The sequence below is a fragment of the Panthera onca genome, chromosome A1 (assembly GCF_046562875.1).
Source record: "Panthera onca isolate mPanOnc1 chromosome A1, mPanOnc1 haplotype 2, whole genome shotgun sequence".
In the NCBI taxonomy this organism is placed as follows: Eukaryota; Metazoa; Chordata; class Mammalia; order Carnivora; family Felidae; genus Panthera; species Panthera onca.
Window position 1 is genome coordinate 177051230 of NC_138339.1, and position 24509 is coordinate 177075738.

Here is a 24509-nt window from a genome sequence, read left to right on the forward strand (position 1 = left end):
CACCACAAAGAATAAAATATGAGTTATTACAATATTGACTATTTAAAAATGATAACAATAATATCTTGGAAGACGTTAAAACATTGTTAGAAGTTATTTGTTAGGAATAGGGTAATGGAAGATAGGAAGAGGGTAATGGAGTGAAACTATTTTAAAGTTCTTATATCGTTCAATGAAGTAGTAAAAGTTCTACTTTAAGGCAGATAGTAAAAATTAAAAATGCATATTGTTATCTCTATGGTAACCATTAGAAGAATAATAAAAAATGCAAGTAAAAAAAGCCAAGAAGATCCCAAAAAATATTAAAAACCTGTTAAAGTCTAAAGAAGGCAAGAGAGGAGGAATAAAGAATAAAGAACATGGGGTAAAGAGAAAACAAAGAACAAGAAGGCAGCCTTAAACCACTTCAGGATACTATATACCCCTGCAAAAAATTGACTACACATCCCAACTGAAAAACAAAAAAGTAATTAATGATCACTTAATAAATACTGTTGGGTAGTTAAAAAAAAAAGCTAACTGGTCAAATTATATATAAGTCAACAATAGTTATATTAACACAACCTGAAAAGAATTGATTGGATAATGGAAAACTATGTAAATTAAACTGTTTTAAAGCCTGGAAGTATTTTTGTTAGGATGCCATAAATCTAACATAATTTTAAACAACAAATTTTGGGGCACCTGGCTGGCTCAGTTGGAAAAGCATGAGACTCTTGATCTTGGTGTTGTGAGTTCAAATCGAGTCCCACACCGGGTATAGAGAATACTAAAATAAATAAATAAATAAATAAATAAATAAATAGCAAGCTTTGGACAACAATATTTTACAAGATGTACCACTAAAGATACTAAGTCTAAAGTAAACTATAACAATATAATTTAAAGACTATGACTTCTTTATATGTAAAAATGTATTTTAAATTGTTAACCATAGAATAGTGTTTATCTTCATTTACACTGACAAAACAACAGATGCATTTTACAATTTTCTATTTTTCAGCTACCAGAGCAATTATATTAACTTACAGAAACTCTTGTGTGTGTTTTTTTGTTTGTTTTAGTTTTAAATTGCTTTAAATTTATAGATAGTAGTTACTGTTATAGATATTCTCATGGGAATTACCCAAGGTAACTAAGAAAACCTAAAAAATACTGTCATGGATACAATGGTAACTTATAAAAACTAACTCAGAAAATATTTTTTTAACTTTACTTTTTTATGAATCGCACAAAACAGTGTTTGTTAATGATCTGGATGGGCTGACTGAGAACTCATTTTTCCCTTATCTACTTTTTTTTTTACAATAAACTTTCATTTTGTTCTAATTAATAACTAAGTTATAGCAGAAAGTCTCAAGTCAATAAGTCTTTTCAGCAAATTATATTTTATCTCTATCTGGATAATCACTATATCTACAATACACCATAATGAAAAATCATCTATGCTTAGCATATGAAATAGCAAAAAAAAGTTATTTAAAAATTGAGTATCATTAGTTCTCATGAAAATTTTGACTGAAAGAGTATTAACTATGTTTTTGTTAGGAAAATATAATTAAAAAAACACTTTTCACCTAAACTTTAAAATAATGTATATATGTATATTTATTTATATGTATATACACACAAACACACACATATTTTCTCAGATACAGAGAGTTAAAGAATACTCCTCCGTCCCTGGCATACTGTCATAACTTATACTTGAAATAGAATATTTATTTATTTTTTCATCCTTCAGCCTCTTTCCTGTTTTTCTATAAATATCCATTCTAATATATTTAATATAAGTACTTTGCCATATCCTCTCCTTGAAAAATATATACTAATTTTTTATATATTTGCTAATTTATAAAAATGGTATTGCACTGTTATTCTCATTCTATTTAATATATTTTTCTCTTTAATCACAATGATATTTTTTGATGCATGAAAATGCATTCTATCCTTCTGACTCATAATATTCCAAACTAATATATTTTATTTTTCTTGTTATGGACATATAACTTGCCTCTAACTCTCAGCTACCACAGATATGCAAGAATTCTCCTTGTGAATATAAGCAAGAGTTTCTTGGGATACAGGCTAAGGTAAGGTAGACAAGTACATAGAGTATACTAGTTTTATAAGGTACAGCAAGCTTCTTGCTAGAATGGCTGTACCGGTGTACCATGTGATCATTCACATAGAAAATCGAATCCTATCAACTGGTCAACCATTAGAATGGAGTTCAGAAAAGTACCCATATATAGCATTTTAAACACATCTTTGTCCAAATCAGTCTATTCGATATTCACGTCACTTGTTTGGCTATTCTATGCACACTGAGATGGGCTTGGAGAATGCTTGGATTATCATAACCTGAGTCAGAGGGTGACTCCAATTACATCCAGCTTTGTATGTGGTATCTGCCAGAGCAAATCCAAACATGTACTGCTACCTGCTATCTAGCTAACAATTGATTGTCCTTTATCAATTAGTAAGGACAATTAGAAATATTTCACTTTCAGCTGGTAAGAATATCTTCACTGTTAGACCTCAGGGCAATTCTCCCACTCCATGACAGACAGGAGCCCTGATCATTTGGATATCCTACAGGACGCCATGCTGATAATAAAATATTGATCACATCATCCTAGTTGCCTTAGTAGACATGTTCATGCCTCTGGTGGGGAAAAATACTGACATTTCAAGTGCTTGACAATTCAGCAGGGGTTCTAAATGTCTAGTTGTCTGGATCTTAATGGGTTATTCTAACGTAAAAGGCAAATTTCTGCCTTATGATAACCTAGCACTCAGGAAGAGGCACGATGCTTTTTGGGTCCCTTTGAATATTAGACAAAACATAATATACACTTGAGTGTTGCTCTAACCCAAATATAGAGTAGCCCCAAGGAGGTTTTGTATGAGAAAGAAAAGTCTGTAGCTTGGAATTTTGCAAACCGTTCTGATGTTCAGTCCAGATGACCCAGCTCATCCATTCAAAGGTGTCCTTAGAGTACCAGTAGCAAATGAAGATGCTCTACAGAAACCCTGGGAAGTTATGATCTCATGGTTCGTGAGATAGAGCCCTGTGTTGGGAGTCTGTCCTCACAGCGTGGAGCTGCTTGGGATTCTCTCTCCCTCTCTCTCTCTGTCCCTCCTCTGCCCCTCCTCTGCCCCTCTCTTTAAAAAATAAAGGAACAGGGGAGCCTGGGTGGCGCAGTCGGTTAAGCGTCCGACTTCAGCCAGGTCACGATCTCGCGGTCCGTGAGTTCGAGCCCCGCGTCAGGCTCTGGGCTGATGGCTCGGAGCCTGGAGCCTGTTTCCGATTCTGTGTCTCCCTCTCTCTCTGCCCCTCCCCCGTTCATGCTCTGTCTCTCTCTGTCCCAAAAATAAATAAAAAAAAATAAATAAATAAAGGAACATTTTTTTGAAAAATGAATTGCTTAAGTGAGCTCATGTACAATACCTCTGGTTGTTTACTTTGTGTGGCATGATACTTGTCTATGATGGACCTACTCTGGTTCATGGGTAATAGCTAAAGGTGGCTGGTTGTTTAGGGATACAGAAATACAAGAGTCTGCAAGGTTGGTGACAAGAAGTCTATTCAATGGCCTGGATAGATACTTACAGAACTTTCTATTCACATGACCCCCTCATTACTCCTGAGATATTTCACTTGTATTGGGTTTTGTTTTGTCTTTCCAACAACTGAATTGTTTTGATGGTGAAACGGACATGACCTTTAAAACCTTAAGATCTTCCTTAGCTAGGTTTTATTAGAAGAATCACTCTACACTATACCTAGCCACTACATGCTATATACACTAGCTAAAGCACATTAATTTCTCAAATACAAGAAAAGACTGCTGATCACTATAGATGTTTAGAAGAAAAAAGAACAGCTAGTTTACATGCAAACAAAGTGCTACTTCTTTTGAGCTGCAGCAAATAGCTAGCAATAGCCCAGATCTTTATTCCAAATTATAGTCCATCTGAGAAGAGAATGAGGCAATTAAGAGCACTATCCCAAAAGGAAAGAAACAGAGTTTACATTCTAAAGAGTAAAGCGATGTAAAATACTGAGGCTGCCATAAGATATTATCAGAAATAACTATTTGAGGGGGCACCTGGGTGGCTTGAGCATCCGACTTCAGCTCAGGTCATGATCTCATGGTCTGTGGGTTCAAGCCCCTTGTCAGACTCTGTGCTGACAGCTCAGAGCCTGGAGCCTGCTTCAGATTCTGTCTCCCTCTGTCTCTCTCTCCCTCAAAAATAAATAAACATTAAAAAAAAAGAAATAACTATTTGGATTAATAAATGAATATAGAATTCTCAGTTTCAATTCATTTCAAAAACACCCACCAAGAAGCTAGTATTTGTTAGGACATACAGTGGGCAACAGAATGCAAAAATAAATAAAGTAACAGTTTCCTTTAATTTTAAGAGTTTTTCAGTTTGACTGCCAATTATCAAGCAAAGAGATATAGATGAAGGCTTTAATTTAACATGTGAAACAGTGACAGGGGCAGCGGTAGAAATGTGAGTTATAGAAGCAAGACACTCAATGCTTATCATTTTGAATCAATGTATAGCCATTTTCAGCATTTCAGATTAAAGATATAGAAACTTCTTATCTAAGCATTTGTTAAATACTTGCTTAATAGTAACACAGATTTCATCATTTATGTGAATGCTTTTTCTCTCTTGCATCACCCAATACAGTAGACACTAACTATATGTGGAATTTAGGCTAAAATCAATTAAAATTAAAAATGGAATCATCAGTCACACTAGCCATATTTTAAACTTTTTTTTTATGGTAGGATCTACTTTCGTAACAAAATTTGAAGGGTACAATATAGTATTGTTGACTACAGGGAGAGGGAATTGGGGAAGTATTAACTAATGGCATAAAGTTTCAGTTGAGCTAGATGAGTAAGTCCTAGATGTCTGCTGTACAATATTGTACGCTAGCCACATTTTAAGAGCACAATGACCATACGTGCCTATTGCCCGCCATAGTGTATTATAGCAAATGTCCCTTATCACAGGAAGTTTTATTGGTCTCACAGGTTGTACTTATCTTCCTAATTAACTGAATAGGAGCAACTGCTGAGTTTTAAAAGTAATTAATGGTGATCTTTTTTTCTTCAATAGTGTATTTGGTTCTACTTAATTGAATACATTCTATTCTGTTGAAAATTAATGGCTTACTTTCTTCTCTCTTTCTGGTTGTAAAACAAATGTCTTACTTTCTTCTGTTGGCAAGTGTCTCTTCACCATTTCTTGGAGAGATCTTCATCCCATGCTTCTCTTTGCTTCCCTCAAAAGAACAACGGGGGCTTTGTGTAGGTGTTCTGATTGGACGGCCACAAATCTTATTGATCTTGCAAAGAGAAAATATTAAAAGGCAGTTAGAAACCTTCCTCCATCCTACCTGAGAATGTAATATTTGCTAGAGTCCAAAACAATGTAATGTTCTTACTTACACTTCAATATTAACTTTTAAGACATAAAATGTTTGTTAATTTTCCAAAGGGGGAATCAAATTACCTGCATAAAATGGCAACCATGATTAATTGATGCTATGCACATATATATGTTTTGCATGTATATATACGCAAAGTACATGAAGCAAACATATGCAGAATAAGAGAAGTATATTAATAAACTTGCCTGCTTGTATAAATAAGACTACTTAACCAAAATAGGTATTTTATGGTTTATATTCAATTTATGACAATTACATAATTGTACTGAAATTTTAAATGAAATAATTTGCTATTAAATATGCAGTCTGTTTTCTAAATGAGTTCTAAAGGTAGTTTTGTTCTTAAGGTCTTTTTTTTTATATTAGAGAGAGAGAGAGAGTGCAAGTGGTAGAGAGGGGGAGAGGGAGAGAGAGATTGAGAATCCTAAGCAGGCTGTATTCTCAGTGCAGAGCCCAATGTGGGGCTCAATCCCATGACCCTGGGATCATGATGTGAGCCAAAATCAAGAGTCAATCATTCAATCAACTGAGCCACCCAGGTACCCCTTAAGATCCTCTCTTAAAATAATAATGAATACATTTGTATAGACATTTCATTTGGTAATTGTTCTATATCTTCTTCCTGTATTTTGAGAGTGTTAGTATAGTTGTTTTCCTAAAATCTAAAATCGTTTTTCTAAAATCAAATGAAAGAGTAAAAAACTTATCTAGCCAAGATCTTTATATAATTTACATAATTATCATTGAGAAAGTAACTAATTAATTGGACATATTACCATGTAGAGCATAAAAAAGACTCACACAATACCTTAAAGAGGTGGAGTACTTAAAGAAGTAGAGTAGTATAATTGCAAATACATAAAAACATTGCCTAGGAATCAGGAGACTTTGGTTCTTGTCCTAATTTTTCCATCTTAAGCACTGAAATCTTGAAAACAGTAGCAGAACTTCTTTGAATTTGATTCTCTTATATGTAAGATGAAGAAATGAGAGTAAATTATTCCCAAGTTCCATTAAATTTATCAATTTCTTTAATTTTCCATGCAATGAGCATTAAAGGAATTATGCACTAATTTGTTTATTTAACCCATATTTATCTTGTTTCTTATATTTGCAAAGAAAATGTATTAGAGGTTAGAAGAGAAAAAAGGCAAAAAACTGAATTTTCTCCTAAAAGAGAAAACTGAGCAGGCTCTGAGCTCTCGGCAGCATCCCATGCAGGCTCCTCATTGTCACCACAGAGCCCAGCACAGGGCTCAAACCCACGAACCATAAGATCGTGACCTGAGCTGAAGCCAAGAGTCAAACGCTCAACTGACTGAGTCACCCAAGTGCCTCAGAGCAGGTAAATTGTGAACAGACTCCTAAAGTAGTCCTGAGGGGCAAAAAAGTTATTTTGAGCTGTAGTAGTGGCTATGTTCATGAAGAGAAAGATTCATGAATTATAGAGAGAAGTAAAATCAACAAGGCCAAATCCAGAACACAGACAACACCAAAAGTTATGGAAGATGGAGAGCAGGAAGAACTGTCATCCATTGCTGGTGGGAACGAAGAATGGTATAGACAGTTTGAAAGACAGTTTCGTGGTTTCTTACAAAATGAAAATTATCCATAGGAATTGAAAACTGATGTCCATACAAAGACCTGCACATGGATGTTTACAGAAGCTTTATTCATAATTGCCAAAACTTGGATGCAGCTGAGATGTCCTTCAGTAGGTGACTGGGTAAAACTGTGGTGCATCCAGATAGCGCAATATTACTCAACACTAAAAACAAATGAGCTATTAGAAAAGACATGGAAGAAATTCAAATGCATACTACGAAGTAAAATAAGCCATCTGACAAGGCTATAAACTGTATGATTCCAACTATATGATATTCTAGAAAAGGCAAAACTGTTAGCACTAAAATTCTTAGTGGTTGTCAGAGATCAAAGAGAATATAGGGATAAGCAGGTTGAGAACAGAGGATGTTTGGGATGGTACAACTACTGTGTATGATGCTAGGGTGGATACATGTCATTATAAATTTGTCCAAACAAATGGAATGAATATACAACACCAAGAGTGAATCCTAATATAACCTATAGACTGGGTGATAATGATGTGTCAGTTGAGGTTCATCAATTCCAAAAAATGTCTGACTCTGACAAGGATGTTGACAATGGGGTAGGCTATGCGTGAGTGGGGACAGGGGATAGATATATGGGGAATCTGTACCTTCCTGCTCAGTTTTGATGTGAACTTAAAACTGCTCTAAAAAATGCAATCTATTTTTTAAAAAATCAACAGGGCTTGGCAAATGACCAAAAGTGAGAAGTTAGGGAAGTGTAAGACCAAGGTGTTAAAAGGCTCAAAGTGAATTTCCAAGAAGCTGAAAAATAGTGATAGTGCAGTGTAAATATATTTAAGTGTGAAAATATTTTCTTAATGGAAAAAAAAAGTATCTTCATTGTCAACAGTTCTTAGTCACAAGAACCAAGGGAAGACAATGTAAGTTGATGGCGGAAATATTGAGTGAGATTGTTTAATGAAACTGCAGAATATTTGAAATAAAGGAACACAGTAAAAAAGAAATAGACTGCTATCATGATCCAATGTGACTAGCGATAGAGCTCTAGGAAACTTCTAGGAATCTCGGCTCTCATCCTGTCCTTAAAACTTGAGAAAATAAAAACACTTTGTAGTTATAAGTTAAGGGAAATCTTATTTCACCCTGCCCTTCCCATGTTGGACTTAAAACCATATTGGCTACTGAACATATTTCCTAGACAGGTAGATAGAAAGCTGAAAACACTAGCCTCACAAGATCTTTATTCTCATCATCTTTACAATTCTTTTTTGTATTTTGCTACAAATACAAAAGAAAATGTACAAGCCATAGACTTATGTTATCTTTGATTGTATCCAAAGGTCCAGGCATATATACCAGATTCCAACAAATACAAATAAATTTCAAAGCCTTCTACTTGTTGACCTGCTACCCGCTACCCGGGGAGCTCTACTTCACACCTTATTGAAAGGGAATGGAAAGCCATCTGTTACTAGCACATTAGCCTGTCACCTTGGCCCTGCTGGGGTGAGCCAATTTGGGTGGCCCATTTCAATACCTTCTTGCTATAGAAAAGTCCTTCACACTTACTTGGACTATTTTTCATCTTTGACTTACACTGCCATTTCCTCCTTATCCCCCTCCTTGCTCTGTACTGTTCTCCCCTGCAATCAGTCTGAAGTGTCTCTGAAAGAATTGTTTCCCTTCTTAAGGCTTACCTACTCTTGCTTTAAGTTCATTCTCTGGCTTCCCACTGATCTTCAAGTTCCCATCTCACCTTGAAGGGCCCCTTTTAGTTGCCCCTAACCCAGGTCACTTCTCCCATCCTGAGCGAGTACTTGTTTTAGTACTTATCACCATGCAAACCTTCCCATTCTCACTATGTTCTTGCAGAAAGACAACTTCTCCTAGAGCCTCCCTTTTTGTTTTCAGTCTTACTCAAGTCATCAAATTGCCAAAACTTTTAGTTAATAATCTAGAAAAGCTATTTGTTTATTTATTTTTCTATCTATCTATTTATTTATTTTAGAGAGAGTGAGTGTGTGAGTGAGGAAGAGGGGTAGGGTGGGGAGAGAGAGAGAGAGAGAGAGGATCTTAAGCAGGCTCCATGCTCAGTGCAAAGCCTTATGTGGGGCTCGATCCCATAACCCTGGGATCATGACCTGATCCAAAATCAAGAGTCAGATGATCAAGCGACTGAGCCACCCAGGCGCTCCTCAGAAATTTTTTTAAAGAACAATTTACATTGTTCATTTTCAGTTGACACCCATAAGCGGAGCCTCTATTTCTTTTGCAATGGTCTTTTAAAATGTTTAATAATAATTATAATAATTGAAGAGAAAACTGTATAGATCATCACTAGTTGAAAAGCAATGAATGTGGAGGTACTGTATTTACTAAGCGATCTGTTCATAGGATGAAACAGAGGTGGATGGATGCTCCACCACTATCAGAGGCAAAAAGATAGAAGGAAAATCAAAGCTGTTAGCAGTTTTGAATCAGTTAATCATGGTGAACAAAGATCCAATAACCCACGTGTACAAGTTAGAAGGTAGAACAAGTGTATTGTTTTGGCTTCTCTGTTCCTTAGAGCAGGAGATAAATTCTCATTTAAAACTGATTTGGAGGTAATTCTAAAAGGTAGCTCTAAATGATGCATTGGAGATAAAAGGAAAGTTAATGAATAGAATCCCCTACATAGAGTCAATAGTTAAAACCATGAAAATGGATGAAATGACAAAATGTATATAGAATGCCAAGAAGGTCGGAGAGAAAATCTTCTGGCAGGAGAAAAACAACTCTGAAAATAATGTGTTGGGTGGGGAGGGGAAGAGGAGAAGGAAGAGGGACTGGAAAAGAGAAAGAGATAAAAGGATTAAGAGGAAGGAGGGAAGGAAAGAAGAGAGGAGGAGAGGGTGGGCGGGAGGGAGGACTCCAGACTAACAGAGCAGGCAGTCTTTTAGAAGGTCTCCAACCTTGAGGCTCCTGGGTGGTTCAGTCAGTTAAGCATCCAACACTTGGTGTCGGCTCAGGCCATGATCTTGCAGTTTATGAGTTCAAACCCCGCATCGGGCTCTGCGGGGACAGGGTGGAGCCTGCTTGGGATTCTCTCTCTCCTCTCCCTCTGCCACTACCCTACCTTACCCTACTCATGCTCTCTGTCTCTCAAAATAAATAAACTTAAAAAAGAAAAACAGAAGGTATCCAACCTTAATCTATAGGTGAGGAGACAGAAGCCCAAGGCAGGAATATAACTTTGCTAAGTCTGTATCTAGCTATTGGATGAGTCTATCTACTACTATCCAATCAACAGTCTTTTCTTTATACTTATTAGTGGTCTTGTTAGTCACATATTCTTATCCATTGGGAGGGACTCCCAGCATCATATAAGACCTGGGTCCTAAGTGTCCTACATGAATGAAATAATTTGGGTTGAAAATGATCTAGATATAAGAATAAACCAGAGAAGCCCATTTTTCCTTTGTATGTGGAAATAGATGAGGGGAAACATGGCAGTTATTTCCTTTAAGATTCCCACAAACTAATGGAGGTGGGGAGAAATGTAAGGATATTAGACAATTTGATTTCTGATGGATTTTAGGAGGCAAACTAGAATAACTGAATTTATGAAAAAGAAGTCCTCTTTTTCTTTTTCTTAATGTTTATTCATTTCTGAGAGAGAGAGACAGAGCATGAGCAGGGAAGGGGCAGAGAGAGAGGGAGACCCAGAATCTGAAGCAGGCTCCTGGCTCTGAGCTGTCAGCACAGAGCCCGACACGGGGCTCAAAGCCACAAACTGTGAGATCATGACCTGAGCCGAAGTCAGATGCTCAACCAACTGAGTCATCCAAGTGCCCCAAAGAAGGCACTCTCTCTTGATACACTCCCCAAGTTCCAACTTAGTAGTATAAGTACTACTTATAGTAACTTAGAGATACTTATAGATACTATAGAGATAGTAACATAAGATTTTCATCTCTTCCACGAAAGTTCAGATAACATTGCAAAGAATAGTCAGTGACTTCCTGATCTACAAACTACCACAGCAAAATAATTTTGGTTTGATCAAATACCTGATTAACAGAATTGGAAAATTAAAGTTCTGTCAGATTTCATTAAAGATGTCACAATTGACATATATTAAATGTTCTTGGATTTATGAATACTCAACATTTTCTCTAAAAAATCAATTTTTTTCAATATAAAAAGGATTTTCATATTGCTAGTGATCTGTAGTTGCTCTTAAAATCATGGTGGAAATAAAAAAACTCTCTAATCCACATTTATTTTTTAATTGCACATTAAAATATTTTAGTAAATAAGTGTTATTTTGGTATTGCAAATAACTTTTAAAAGTTATCAAAATGTTGATATCACCTGTGTTTTCCATGTTGGATGCAACTGACCAATATTGGTTTTAATCATGATATTACTGCACATTGAATGCCTATGATGGTAAATTGTGTGTGTCACCTTGACTGGCCATAGGGTGACAAGGTTACACATTATTTCTGGGCATGTCTGTGACACTATTTCCAGATGAAATTAGCATTTGAGTCAGCGGACTCTGTAAAGAAGATTGCCTTCCCCAATGTGAGTGGGCATCATACAATTTACTGAGGGCCCGCAGAGAACAAAAAACAGATGAAGAAGGAATTTCTCTCTTTTTCCCTGCCTCATAGAGTGAACTGTCATCTCATCTTCTCCTGCCTTCAGACTGGGATTCACACCATCAGCTTCCCTGGCTCTCCGGCCTTTAGACTCAAACGAAATCATATGCCACTGGCTTTCCTGGGTCTCCACCTGCAAACAGCAAGTCATGGAATTTCTCCGCGTCCATAATCACATGTGCCAATTCCTCAAAATAAATCTCTCCACATATATATTTCTCTGGAGAACTGTAAATAATATAATGCCAAAATCAGGCTTGATGAAGTAACATATCTTTTTACAACCACACAAATAAATTGTTTTGAACATCCTAGTCTTTATTGTAGCTTACATCTGCTTTGAACACATAATGAAATGATGATAATTACATGCAATTAATAAAACACAAAAATCTTGCTTAATTTTCCTTAAATTATCAGTTCATTTCCTTCATGTGTCATATTTTGACAGAAGTAGTCAGAGGGGCGCCTGGGTAGCTCAGTCAGTTAAGCGTCTGACTTCGGCTCAGGTCACGATCTCGAGGTTTGTGAGTTCAAGCCCCACTCTAAGCTCTGCGCTGACAGCTCAGAGCCTGGAGCCTGTTTCAGATTTTGTGTCTCCCTCTCTCTCTGTCCCTCCCCTGCTTGTGCTCTATCTCTTTCTATCAAAAATAAATAAACATGAAAAACTTAAAAAGAAGTATATATCATTTCATCACATTGATACATACGATAATGTCCCCATACATCAAAATATAGTTTATTAACTCAATCTTTGAATCAGGTAGATTCCAAAATATCTTCCTAGTTTATTTTTCAATATAATGCAACATATACTTCAATGAAAGCATAAAAATACACTGAATTAGTGATAATAAACTTTTTTTAAACTTCAAATTTATGTTTATTTAAAAATTTTTTAATGTTTATTTATTTTTGGAGGGAGAGAGAGAGAGAGAGAGAGAGAGAGCACGAGTTGGGGGAGGGGCAAAGATAGAATCCAAAGAGAATCCAAAGGAGGCTCTAGGCTCTGAGCTGTCACCACAGAGCCTGGTGTGGGGCTTGAACACACAGATGTTAGATCATGACCTAAGCTGAAGTCAGATACTTAATGGACTGAGCCACCTAGGTGCCCAAATGTTGATAAACTTTTAGATGAATTTAATTAAGCAAACAATAAGTAAACAATATTAATTATGCAAGAGTGATAACATAGTAAAATCATATGATCAGAGATGAATTTCAGCAAAATTGAACTTAATGGAGCCATTTGTAAAATATAGTCTATTTTTCTGACAATTTCCATTAGTATGCTAGATGTCTTCCCAGCCAAAGTTACTTTTGGTGAGAAATATTAACTTCATGAGGACTAGTATTATGGTATGGTGATAATACGTTATTACAAAAGATTTCGCTAAGTTTGTATTAATGGAAGTGAAAAAATAAGTGATTACAGAATATCATACCTATAACTATGGAGCAATCACCATCTATATAATATGCATGCTACTTTGAAGTTCAAGGTATAAATAGTTCCAGAAGTCAGCTGTGAAAAAAATATAAAGTTATAGCTATAATACCACTTTTAAAACACTAGTACATTCTGGTATTGCAACAAGGAATATTTATAGTAAGTTATAAATTATTAAGACTCTAAAAAGCAGTACTTTTAGATATAAGTTATCCATAAGGAGAATTCTAAGTTTGTACAAGGTGCCCAGTTCCTGGGAAAAAGCAAATAAAACAGTGTTAACGCTGAATAAGGAAGAAAACACCTATTGTCTCCAGTTCGCAAGGGTAGAGATATGTTAACTCTAGAGCCTGCAAAGAGTAAATAAGGCCCTTTTACAAGTGTCTACTTGGAACCAAAGAATGTTTGTCCTTGGATGGCTGGCTTTTCCTTGTCTTTCCTTTTAATTTTCCAGAAGTTGCCTCCCTGCATAGATTTCAGTAGCTATCATCATAAAGGTTGCCACACTGAACTCATTTTATAGTTCAAATTAAAAGAGAAGAAAGAAGAGGAAGGGGAGGAGGGGCAGGACACTGTGAAGCAGAATAACATTTCTAGATATTCTAAGTGGGATCCTAATTCTGCATTGCTAGTTTTGAGCACCTGCAAATTAAACCACCAGAGGGAGCTTCTGCATTTCAATCTGATGCCTAATCACTAATTAAATTTACTGCATGTGGCCATTTAAAATCATTTAACTCACGGGGTGCCTGGGTGGCTCAGTATCTGACTTCGTCTCCGATCATTACCTTGAGGTTCGTGAGTTTGAGGCCCGCATTGGGCTCTGTGCTGATAGCTCAGAGCCAGGAGCCTGCTTCAGATTCTGTGTCTCCTTCTCTCTCTGCCCCTCCCCTGCTCTCCTCTCTCTCTCTCTGTCTGCCAAAAAATAAATAAAATGTTAAAAAAAATCATTTAACTCAGGACTCTTAGAAAAAAAATGCAACTTGTAGGCCAAACTGACAAATATTTAGATACATGAAATCTGCATAAAAAGCCAGTCTTCCATGTAAAATGGAAGAATGGGGCTGAGTGCCAATGTAATCAAATGAGAAAAGGAAAACCAACCCAGAATTGAGGACTAATTCCTCCAAACTGAGCTATGTTGTTGTCAGAAATGGGGAGAGACTGAAAACTAAGACAACCAATTATTTTCCCCTCTTGAGCCCTCTTGCCTTTCTTTCCTCCTTCCCTTTCTTCTGTCTTTCCTTCTTTTCCTCGTTCCTTCCCTTCTTCCCTTTTGCTTTCCTTCCTTCATTCCAATCTCTCTTTCCTTTTCATTCATACCTATCTTTCTTCCTCCCTTACAATTATATGAGCACATTATTTTTGCAAGTTCCCAGGACTGGAAGTCAAATTTATGCATTTTAGTCCTTGTTTAGCTACAGATAGCAGCATCGCTCAATATGTGGAGCACCTATTATTTGTAGCGTGTTATTCTAAAAGATGGGAATACATTCTGAGAGATGATGAAACTTTTTAAAAATGCTTATATTCTAGCAGAGGAAACTGAAAATAGAACATTAAATATATTACCTTTATGCCTTAGTGAATGCCATTCAGTCAAAAATGGGTAAGAGATAGACTAATGGGTTGGACAGAGGATGGACTCCTGAATGGAGAAAGTAGAAGTGGTATAAATATGCAATGGAATATTGGTCAGCCATCAAAAAAATGAAATCTTGCCATTTGTAATGACACAGATGGAGCTAGAGAGTATTACGCTAAGCCAAATAAGTCAGTCAAAGACAAATACCATATGATTTCATTCATAATGGAATTTAAGAAACCAAACACATGCAAAAGGGAAAAAAAAGAGAGAGACAGAGAGAGGCAAACCAGGAAACAAACTCAATTATAGAGAACAAACTGATGGTTACCAGAGGGGAGGTGGGTACTTGCTGTGATAAGGATCGGGTGTTTTATGGAACTATTGAATCACTATGTCGTGCACCTGAAACTAATATTATACTGTATGTTAACTAGTTGGAATTTAAACTAAAAAGCAAAAAAAAAAAAAAAATTAAATGAGTAAGTCATAGACTGATGAGTTGGGGGACAATGGACTGCTTCAACTAGTTGGCCAAGAAAAACTTCTTTAAAGTGGTATTTGAGTTATGTTCTGAATGAATACAGAAGCAGTCATGGGAAGATCACAGGGGGGTGCTTATATACAGAGAGAACAGGAATTAAAATAGTCCTGGGAAGGAGAAAAAAAAGGCTGCTACAATGGAAAAACACCACAGAGTATGAGGTGGGGGCTGGGGATCAGAGGTAAATTGGCCGGATTACATGATTTCACGTATGTTCTGCCAAAGAATGAGTTTGTCTGAAGTCACTGCAGAATTCTGAGCAGAGCAATAACATTATCTGTTTTATGTTTTAAAAATATCACACTGTCTATCTGTCTATTGTTTGGAGAGAAGTCTGGGCAAGTCACAACAGAGTGATAGACAAGATGGAAACCACGAATCCAGATACGAAGCAGTCTGGCGATTCAAGGAAAAGGGGATGATGGCTTTGCCAAGGACGGTCTTCAAGGACTGAGATCTCGCTTGAGGACACATATATTTTGAAGGTGGGAATAGGAGGGCTTGAGGGTGGATTAAATACTACAAGTGAAGGAACCAGCAGATTCAAGAATGACTTCTGATGTTTTTTGGCCAAAGTAACTAGGCAAATGGAAGTGTCACATAAGCTAGAGAAGGATGAATTTGGGGAGAAAAATAAAATTCTCTTTTGGACAGATTTGTGTGTTTCTGTGACTATTCTTGTTTCTGTGACTATTATTCATCCAAGAGGAACTATCCAATAAGCTGTTAGTTATATGAGCTGAAATGAAAGCTCAAGGGTAAGGCCAGGCAAAGTATATGAATGTGGTTGTTGACTGCATTGTCCTTGGGATGAGTACAGATGGAGGAGAGCACAGAAGACCAATACCTGGGGCATTCCAACATTCACAGGTGGAGACAAAGAAAAGTTAAAAAAGATTCTGGAAAGAAATTTTCAGAGAAGTAAAAGGAATCGATTGAGAGTGGAGACTGGGCCATCGCAAAATACAAATGAAGGTGTTTTTTTTTTTTTTTTTCTTTTTTAAGAGGAAATGATCAAATGTGTGCAAAGTGACTGACAGCTCACATAAAATGAGGATGAAAATGGACCATATATCTTATGAGAAAAAGACCACTGGTCACTTGTGAAAAGTGTAGTTTCTGTGGAGAAGTGTGGCAGAAAGCACAGTAACTCGAGTACAAGAGATAAAAGGAAATCAGAAAGCAAAACTGTCAAAAGGTACAAATTTCCAGTTATAAGTAAGTCATGGAGATATAATGTACAGCCTGGGACTACAGTTAAAATACCGTATTGCATATTTGAAAGTTACCGAGAGAGTAGATCTTAAAAGGTTCTTATCCCAAGAAAAAAAATTTGTAATTATGTGCAGTGATGGATGTTAATTAGAATTATATATTCACAATATATATATCAAATTATTACATTGTACACCTGAAACTAATACCGTGTTATTAGTTATAACTATAGAGTTATTATACCTCTGTCAGTTATACCTCAATAAAAAAAAAATAAACGTTGACTGTGAAAATACACAAACCTTTCATGGAGTTTTATAGTCAAGGAGCACAGATTTATGGGACAGAGCCTCAAAAGGACACAGAGTCAAGTCAGTTTCTGTTTTGTTTTGTTTTGTTCTGCTCTGTTCTGTTTTAGGACAGTAGCTATTACAATTTGATTGCATGTTTAATAGTACAGACTCTGTTTCAGATCATTTGATCCCAAAATACTTCAATTGCAAAACAAGTGAGACGTTTCTCAAAGTGTCTGACTACCAGGGAGAAACGTAGTTTAAACCTACAATCTGAAGTCAGAGTGCCTTTACTTCTGCACAAATCCACGGCTGATGCATTGGAGATGCTGGATCATAGACTATGGATTGGGTAAGGAGAGAAATAAGGGCAAAAGAAATGGATGGGGAGAGTAAATATTATGAATATTTCCATAACATAAAATAATTTTTTGGATTAGAAATACAAGAGTAAGGGAGCTGGAATGGCAGAAAATGAAGACCATGTGATGTAAGTGCATTGCAGATTTCAGAGATGGTACAAACATTGGTGATGAGTATGGGAGGACAGAATGATTAGAAGTAGAATCAGGGGCTCCTGGGTGGCTCAGTTGGTTAAGCATCTGACTCCTGATTTCCTCTCAGGTCATGATTTCATGATTTGTGAGTTCAAGCCCTGCATTGGGCTCTGTGCTGACGGTGTGCAGCCTGCTTGGAATTCTCTCCCTCCCTCCCCCACTTGCACATGTTCTCTCTCTCTCTTTCTCTCTCTCTCTCTCTCAAAATAAATAAACTTAAAAAATTAGAATCATATTATCAGATATACAGGTTGGTATAATGATCTTGGATAACTGGAGTTTGGGATTCCTGATGGTCACTGATGTCAATGGGGAAACAAAGCATAATGGGATTGATCCAGGCAATCAGAACACATATTTAACAACATAGGAGTGTGTGGAATGTTGTGGAATCTAAGAGCATCTGCAGAGGCTGGCCACATCACTGGTGGCAGTTAGAAGAATGCTGATTTACTAGAGCAATTGCCAGTTTCAAGTTTTAGGAGAAAATGTATAATCTGACTTTAAGCAAATCACTTTAAGCTCTGTCCATATTGTGGCATCGGCCAAATGGACACACTTAATTCAACTAAGGGGATTTTGTAAAGGTCTCCAAATGTGGGCTATCTTTCTCTTTTAAGTCTGAAGGATCATTAAGGGCAATAAAAACTAGAACTAGAACATAGTTTGCCAATCCTCTAAAGTCTTGCCTTTTAGGAATTTATAATCTAGTTAGGGAGGTAGAATTTCCAATGATGAAACAAATTGATAAATATATGAAGTTAACTTCAATACAATACAAACAATGTCTCAATAGAGTATAAGTAATGTTTCAAAAGAATACGATAAGCAGTAAGTTGTACAGGAGCCCAGAGAAAATCACCAGGAAGCAGGGGCAGCAGGGAACCTTGTACACAGACCTTGAAGCATTGGTGGAGAGAAAAAAAATGAGAGCAATCCTACCCTGAGAGGATAGGAATGGGATAGAATTCTACATGGGATACTAACTTGGTTATCCTAAGTAAAGCTTGATTCAATTACCTTTTGCAATACAATCTAAGGGGGATTTTTTTTTTTTTTTTTTTTTTTTTTTTGCCTTCTATGAGCATTGGGCCGTATGACATTTTAAACCTTTTGAGTTAGACAGTCTGATAGCGTACCAACTACTAAGCTCTCCCAACAAAGAGAAGAGTGCCAGACAGCCAGTGCAACCTCCATATTGGGGCAGTAAGAAACCACAGGGAAGGACAGAAAAACACCTTGACATCAAGTTTAAGGCATGGAAATATCTCAGAGCCATAAAATCAAAACTTAACCATTGCCTTTATCAAAGGGAGTAATAAGAATCCTAAGCCATCCAAATGCATATTCTAGATGTAATAATTAGATAAAAATAAGAAAGAAGAATAAAGCAGTATGACCATATATTCTTCCACTTTTCCAAAGCTGAAAATGTTTGAAGCTGCTTTAGAAATGGCATCAGCTAGAGGCTTAAAATGTTCAAACAAAGGCTATTCTGCTTTCATCAGGTCTCCTACGTTTTGCTTCTCCCTTGGCACTGGGATTTCCATCACCCCACAATGGGCTTTCATTAGCTTTTCCTTGGATAGATGCAGGACATCCTTGCTGCCTTTCTTTTGAGCATCCTCCCAGATTTGATCCTACCCTCCATGCTTCCAGATTAATCTTCCTAAAGCACGGTTCCAGTCAGACTCCTTCTCTGATCCCAAACCTTCTGTGCTTCCTCCCATTTCCTACTGAGTAGAAACTAAAGTATATCATGTGAATTTACAGTGTGAACCTCAAAATTTCTGAGCACCTCTCTTTAAACACTATGTGCTTCAGCTGAACGGTATTACTCACTGTCCCCAGTTACCCTGTACTTTTCAGTCTGTACTCTCCTTATTTCAGCTTGTCTAAATGTTACCATCTTTCAAGGGTCACTGAAAATATCACCTGTGAAATTTAATCACCCTTGATCTCTCAATTTGAGGTTATTTGCCAACCTAGCAAACATTTGGTTTGTACATCTCAATAAGATTTGTCCTGAAGCAGTTTAGAGTACGGCAGAGGAAGCATTTTGATTTCTTGTTTGTTTTGTTGTTGTTGTTGTTGTTTTTGTTCCTAATAGCTGTCAATGCCTCCTTCTGCCCCCCAGGGTAAAGCTAAAATCCATTTATTCAAATGAATTCATATATTTCTTCTCAACTCTCTGATTTGTTGGATATAGTCAAATGACAATCCCGGGGACAATTTACTCCCTTCCATAGAGTACTCAAAGTCTACCATTGTGCCTTCCTGTTTACTGAGAAGTTGTGAAGATTTTTGCCTTTCTTATTTTTCATAACCACTGACCTATAATGAACATTCCATGTAACATTCATGCATCAGAAAATTCCATTGTCAGGAAATTGTTAGAAAAGTACTTAAAAAGAGGCACCGTTACCTGGGAAAATAATTTAAACACATTTAATAGACAAATTCATATTATTCAGAATAGTTGAAAACCATAAACAACCCAAATGAAAAAAAGTGGATGGACAAAGGCTAAGGTCACATAAGTCATACACACACACACCCACACAGACACAAATGGCAAAAAAACAAACAAACAAGCAAACAAACAAACACAGGGAGGAGTTAAGATGGAGGAGAGTAGGGGGACCAGGATTTTCCTCATCCCTCAAACACAGCTGTATTAAGGTCAGAACACTTGGAACACCCAGGAAACCGATCTGTGGAGGGACAGATCTCCACAGGTGGAGGGAGACATCTTGGTGGGACAGGGGTGCATGTATGGAAATTGGGGGAGATAAAACAGTGTAGGCACAGAGGGGAGGGCACCACTTATGTGGACAGACCAAAGGGAGAGAAAGAGAGGCTGTAGAATTGCAGTGTTGTGTTAGCACAAGAGAAAAACCTCTATGGACCATGGTCTGAGGAATAAAAAATTCGGAAAGTACCAGTTTCTACTTTGCAAACAGCTTCAGACCTGAAGATCGGAGTTTTTTTTTGTTGTTGTTGTTTTTTTAATTTTTTTTTCAACGTTTTTATTTATTTTTTTTGGGACAGAGAGAGACAGAGCATGAACGGGGGAGGGGCAGAGAGAGAGGGAGACACAGAATCGGAAACAGGCTCCAGGCTCCGAGCCATCAGCCCAGAGCCTGACGCGGGGCTCGAACTCACGGACCGCGAGATCGTGACCTGGCTGAAGTCGGACGCTTAACCGACTGCGCCACCCAGGCGCCCAAGATCGGAGTTTTCAAAAATGCGAGTCTTTCTCCAGAAAGAGAAGACCATGTGCACGTGCCAGGTGGAGAGGGAGCTCGCCCCAGGGTGCAGTAGAAACCTCGGAGGTGCACTGGGAGACAACTGTCCCCTCCCTTGACTGCTGAAGGAAAAGGATTTATTGCCTCCCCAAGGACAAAAGACCCTGCAGGTGCTAGCCAGAGGCCCTTTGTCCACAGGGCTGAGTGGCACTACACTGGAACAGAATCTGTGCAGTGCAGGCCCCTTTAAGACATCGGGTTTTGAATCCCAGCCCAGCAGCTAGAAGCCTCCTGAGACTGTGGAGCAGGGCAAGCGGACCACCCCAGCACTGCTCTGTGAGGCCGCCTGAGCAGCCTGGTTTGAGACATCTGGTCCACGGAGGACAGACTGGGGTGTTGCCATTTTTCTCCCCATCACCAACAGGGTGGGGCTTCAGGGAGGAGCACAGTGGCCCCCAGTGGAGGCAGGACCTGCTTATACCTAACCCTGTGCCTCCATGCCTGGTAACTGCTTATCTACCCCAGTGAGATTGACATTGACCAAACCAGAGGCCTCTCCTCTGGCACAGCCACCGGTCCTGGGTACCAATAGACAACTGTCCTGTGGTTTGGTATGTTAGTCTGTTTCTCTCTTTTCTTTTCTTCTCCTCTATTTTCTCTTCTTTTTCTTTCTACCTTCTTCTCATTTTTTTTTTTCCTTTGGAAACAGGCTCATAGCTTCTGATTTGATTTTGGGTCAATTCATATATATATATACACATATATATATATGTATATATATGTATATATATATATATATATACATATGTATATATACATATATATATATATATATACATATGTATATATATATATTTGTCCTTTCTCTGTTTTGTTTGTTTACTGCTTGCCCCATTTTTACTCTATTCTTTTTATACCTTTTCTATATCTCCTTTTTCTTTATTTTACTTATTCTCTCTCTGAGTTAAGCCTTATAGTTTCTTTCATTCTCTACTTGGTCTTTTTTTTTTTTCACCCCTTTCATTTTTCTCTTTGTATAGGATCATGCTCCCTGCCCTTTCCTTTTTTCCAGGGTTATTTCAACAAACAAATCAAAGCACATCTGGTGGAAGGTCCAAACAATCCTCCATTAGGAGCAAGAAGAAGCTTTATAGAGAATTGACCAGTGGGATAGAGCAGCCAAATAGGCAACAACAGAGTGTACATAACACATTCCAAAAACACTTCCTGAAGTGCCAGGCCTTGGACAGTGTATGACCTCTTTTTAATATAGTAGTACCCACAGGTATAGGACATAACACAAGCTATTAAATCACGCAAAAGACAGAAACCTAGCCAAAATGATGAAATGGATGAAATCTCCTCAAAAGAAAATCTAGAAGAAATTACAGCCAGAGAATTGCTCAAAAGAGATATAAACAGTATATCTGAACAAGAATCTAGAATAAAAACCGTAAGACTAATAGCTGGGCTTGAAAAAAAGCATAAAAGACAGCAGAGAATCTATTGCTATAGAGATAAAAGACCTAAGAAATAGTCACAATGAATGAAGAAATGCTATAATGAGGGGCACCTGGGTGGCTCAGTCGGTTAAGCATCTGACTTCAGCTCAGGTCATGATCTCGTGGTGAGTTCAAGGCCTGCATCGGGCTCTGTGCTGATGGCTCAGAGCCTGGAGCCTGCTTCAGATTCTGTGTCTCCCTCTTTCTCTTCCAATCCCCTGCTTGTGCTCTGTCTCTCTCTTAAAAATAAATAAACACAAAAGAAGAAAGAAATGCTATAAAGGAGATGCAAAATAAACTAGATACAGTGACAGCAAGGATGGAAGAAGCAGAGGAGAGAATAGGTAATAGAAGATAAAATTATGTTAACTGATGAAGCTGAATAAAAGAGTGAAAGGAAATTAGTAGACCACAAGGGGAGAATTAGAGACCTAAGTGATTCAATGAAACAAAATAATATCCATATCATAGGAGTTCCAGAAGAAGAGGAAGAAGAGAGAGAAAGGGGCAGAAGGTTTATTTGAACACATTATAGCTTCCCTAATCTGGAGAAGGAAACAGGCATCCAAGTCCAAGAGGCACAGAGAACTCCCTTCAAAATTAACAAAAACAGGTTAACACCATGGCCGATCATAGTGAAACTGGCAAAATACAAAGATAAAGAGAGAATTCTGAAAGCAGCTAGGGACAAACGGGCCTTAACCTACAAGGGCAGACACATAAGGGTAGTAGCAGACCTATCTACTGAAACTTGGCAGGCCAGAAAGGAGTGGCAGGAAATATTCAATGTGCTGAATAGGAAAATATGCAGCCAAGAATCCTTTATCCAGCAAGGCTGTCATTCAGAATAGGAGAGATAAAAGCTTTCCCAGACAAACAAAAACTAAAGGCATTCATGACCACTAAACCAGCCCTGCAGGAGATCCTAAGGGGAACTCTGTGAGTGGAAAGCAGCAAAGACTACAAAGGACCACAGACATCACCACAGACATGAAATCAACAGATAAAACAATGACACTAAATCATATCTTTCAATAATTACTCTGAATATAAATGGACTGACTGCCCCAATAAAAAGATATAGGGTATCAGAATGGATATAAAACAAGATCCATCTATATGCTGCCTACAAGAAACTCATTTTAGACCTGAGGACACTTGGAGATTGAAAGTGAGGGGATGGAGAACCACCTATCATGCTACTGGATGTCAAAAGAAAGCCAGAGTAGCCATACTTATAGCACAAACTAGATTTGAAAACAGACTGTAATAAGAGATGAAGAAGGGCATTATATCATAATTAAGGGGTCTATCCGTCAAGAAGAGCTAACAATTATAAATGTTTATGTACCCAATGTGAAGATACCCAAATGTATAAATAAATTAATTACAAACATAAAGAAATGTATAGATAATATACTGTGATTGTAGGGAAGTTTAATATTCCACTTACAACAATGGACAGGTCATCTAGGCAGAAAATCAATAAGGAGATAAGGGCTCTGAATGACACATTAGACCAGATGGACTTAACAGATATATTCAGACTTTTCAACCAAAAGCAGAAAAATACATAAACATTCTTCTTGAGTTCATATGGAACATTCTCCAAAATAGATCACATACTGGGTCACAAAACAGCCCTTAATAATCATAAAAAGATTGAGATCATACCATGCATATTTTCAGATCACAACTCCATGAAACTTGAAATCAACCACAAGAAAATATTTGAAAAGCCCCCAAATACATGGAGGTTAAAGAATGTCCCACTAAAGAATGAATGAGTCAACCAGGAAATTAAAGAAGAAATTAAAAAATATATGGAAGCAAATGAAATGAAAACACAACAGTCCAAACCCATTAAGATGCAGCAAAGGCAGTCCTAAGAGGAAAATACATTGCAATCTAGGCCCATCTCAAAAAGCAAGAAAGCCCTCAAATATATAACCTAACCTCACACCTAAAGAAACTAGAAAGGCAGCAGCAAAGAAAGCCCAAAGCCAGCAGAAGAAGAGAAATAATAAAAACGATTAGAGCAGAAATAAACAATATATAATCCAAAAACAAAACAAAACAAAACACTACAACAGCTCAATGAATATAAGAACTGATTTTTTGAAAGAGGACCCAAATAGATAAAATCACAAATGAAAGAGGAGAGATCACAACCAACACCACAGAAATACAGTTATCAAAGAACACTATGAAAAATTATATGCCAACAAATTGGACAGTCTGGAAAAAATGGACAAATTCATAGACACTCACACACTACCAAAACTCAAAGGGGAAGAAATAGAAAATTTGATTAGACCCATAACCAGTGAAGAAATTGAATCAGTTATCAAAAATCTCACAACAAATAAGAGTCTTGGGCCAGATGGCTTCCCAAGGCAATTCTACCAGACAT

The 24509-nt window shown here is 37.3% G+C and overlaps 1 protein-coding gene across 3 annotated transcripts in view; it reads right to left on the reverse strand.

Annotated features, from left to right (window-relative positions):
- Positions 1-24509, reverse strand: part of GPC5 (glypican 5) — a 1417426-nt gene that overhangs the window by 1097374 nt on the left and 295543 nt on the right. For all 3 annotated transcript variants that reach the window (XM_060636856.3, XM_060636857.2, XM_060636858.2), the window contains exon 4: positions 5241-5374. In XM_060636856.3, the coding sequence (XP_060492839.2) occupies positions 5241-5374 (134 nt within the window). The remainder of the gene's footprint in view (positions 1-5240; positions 5375-24509) is intronic.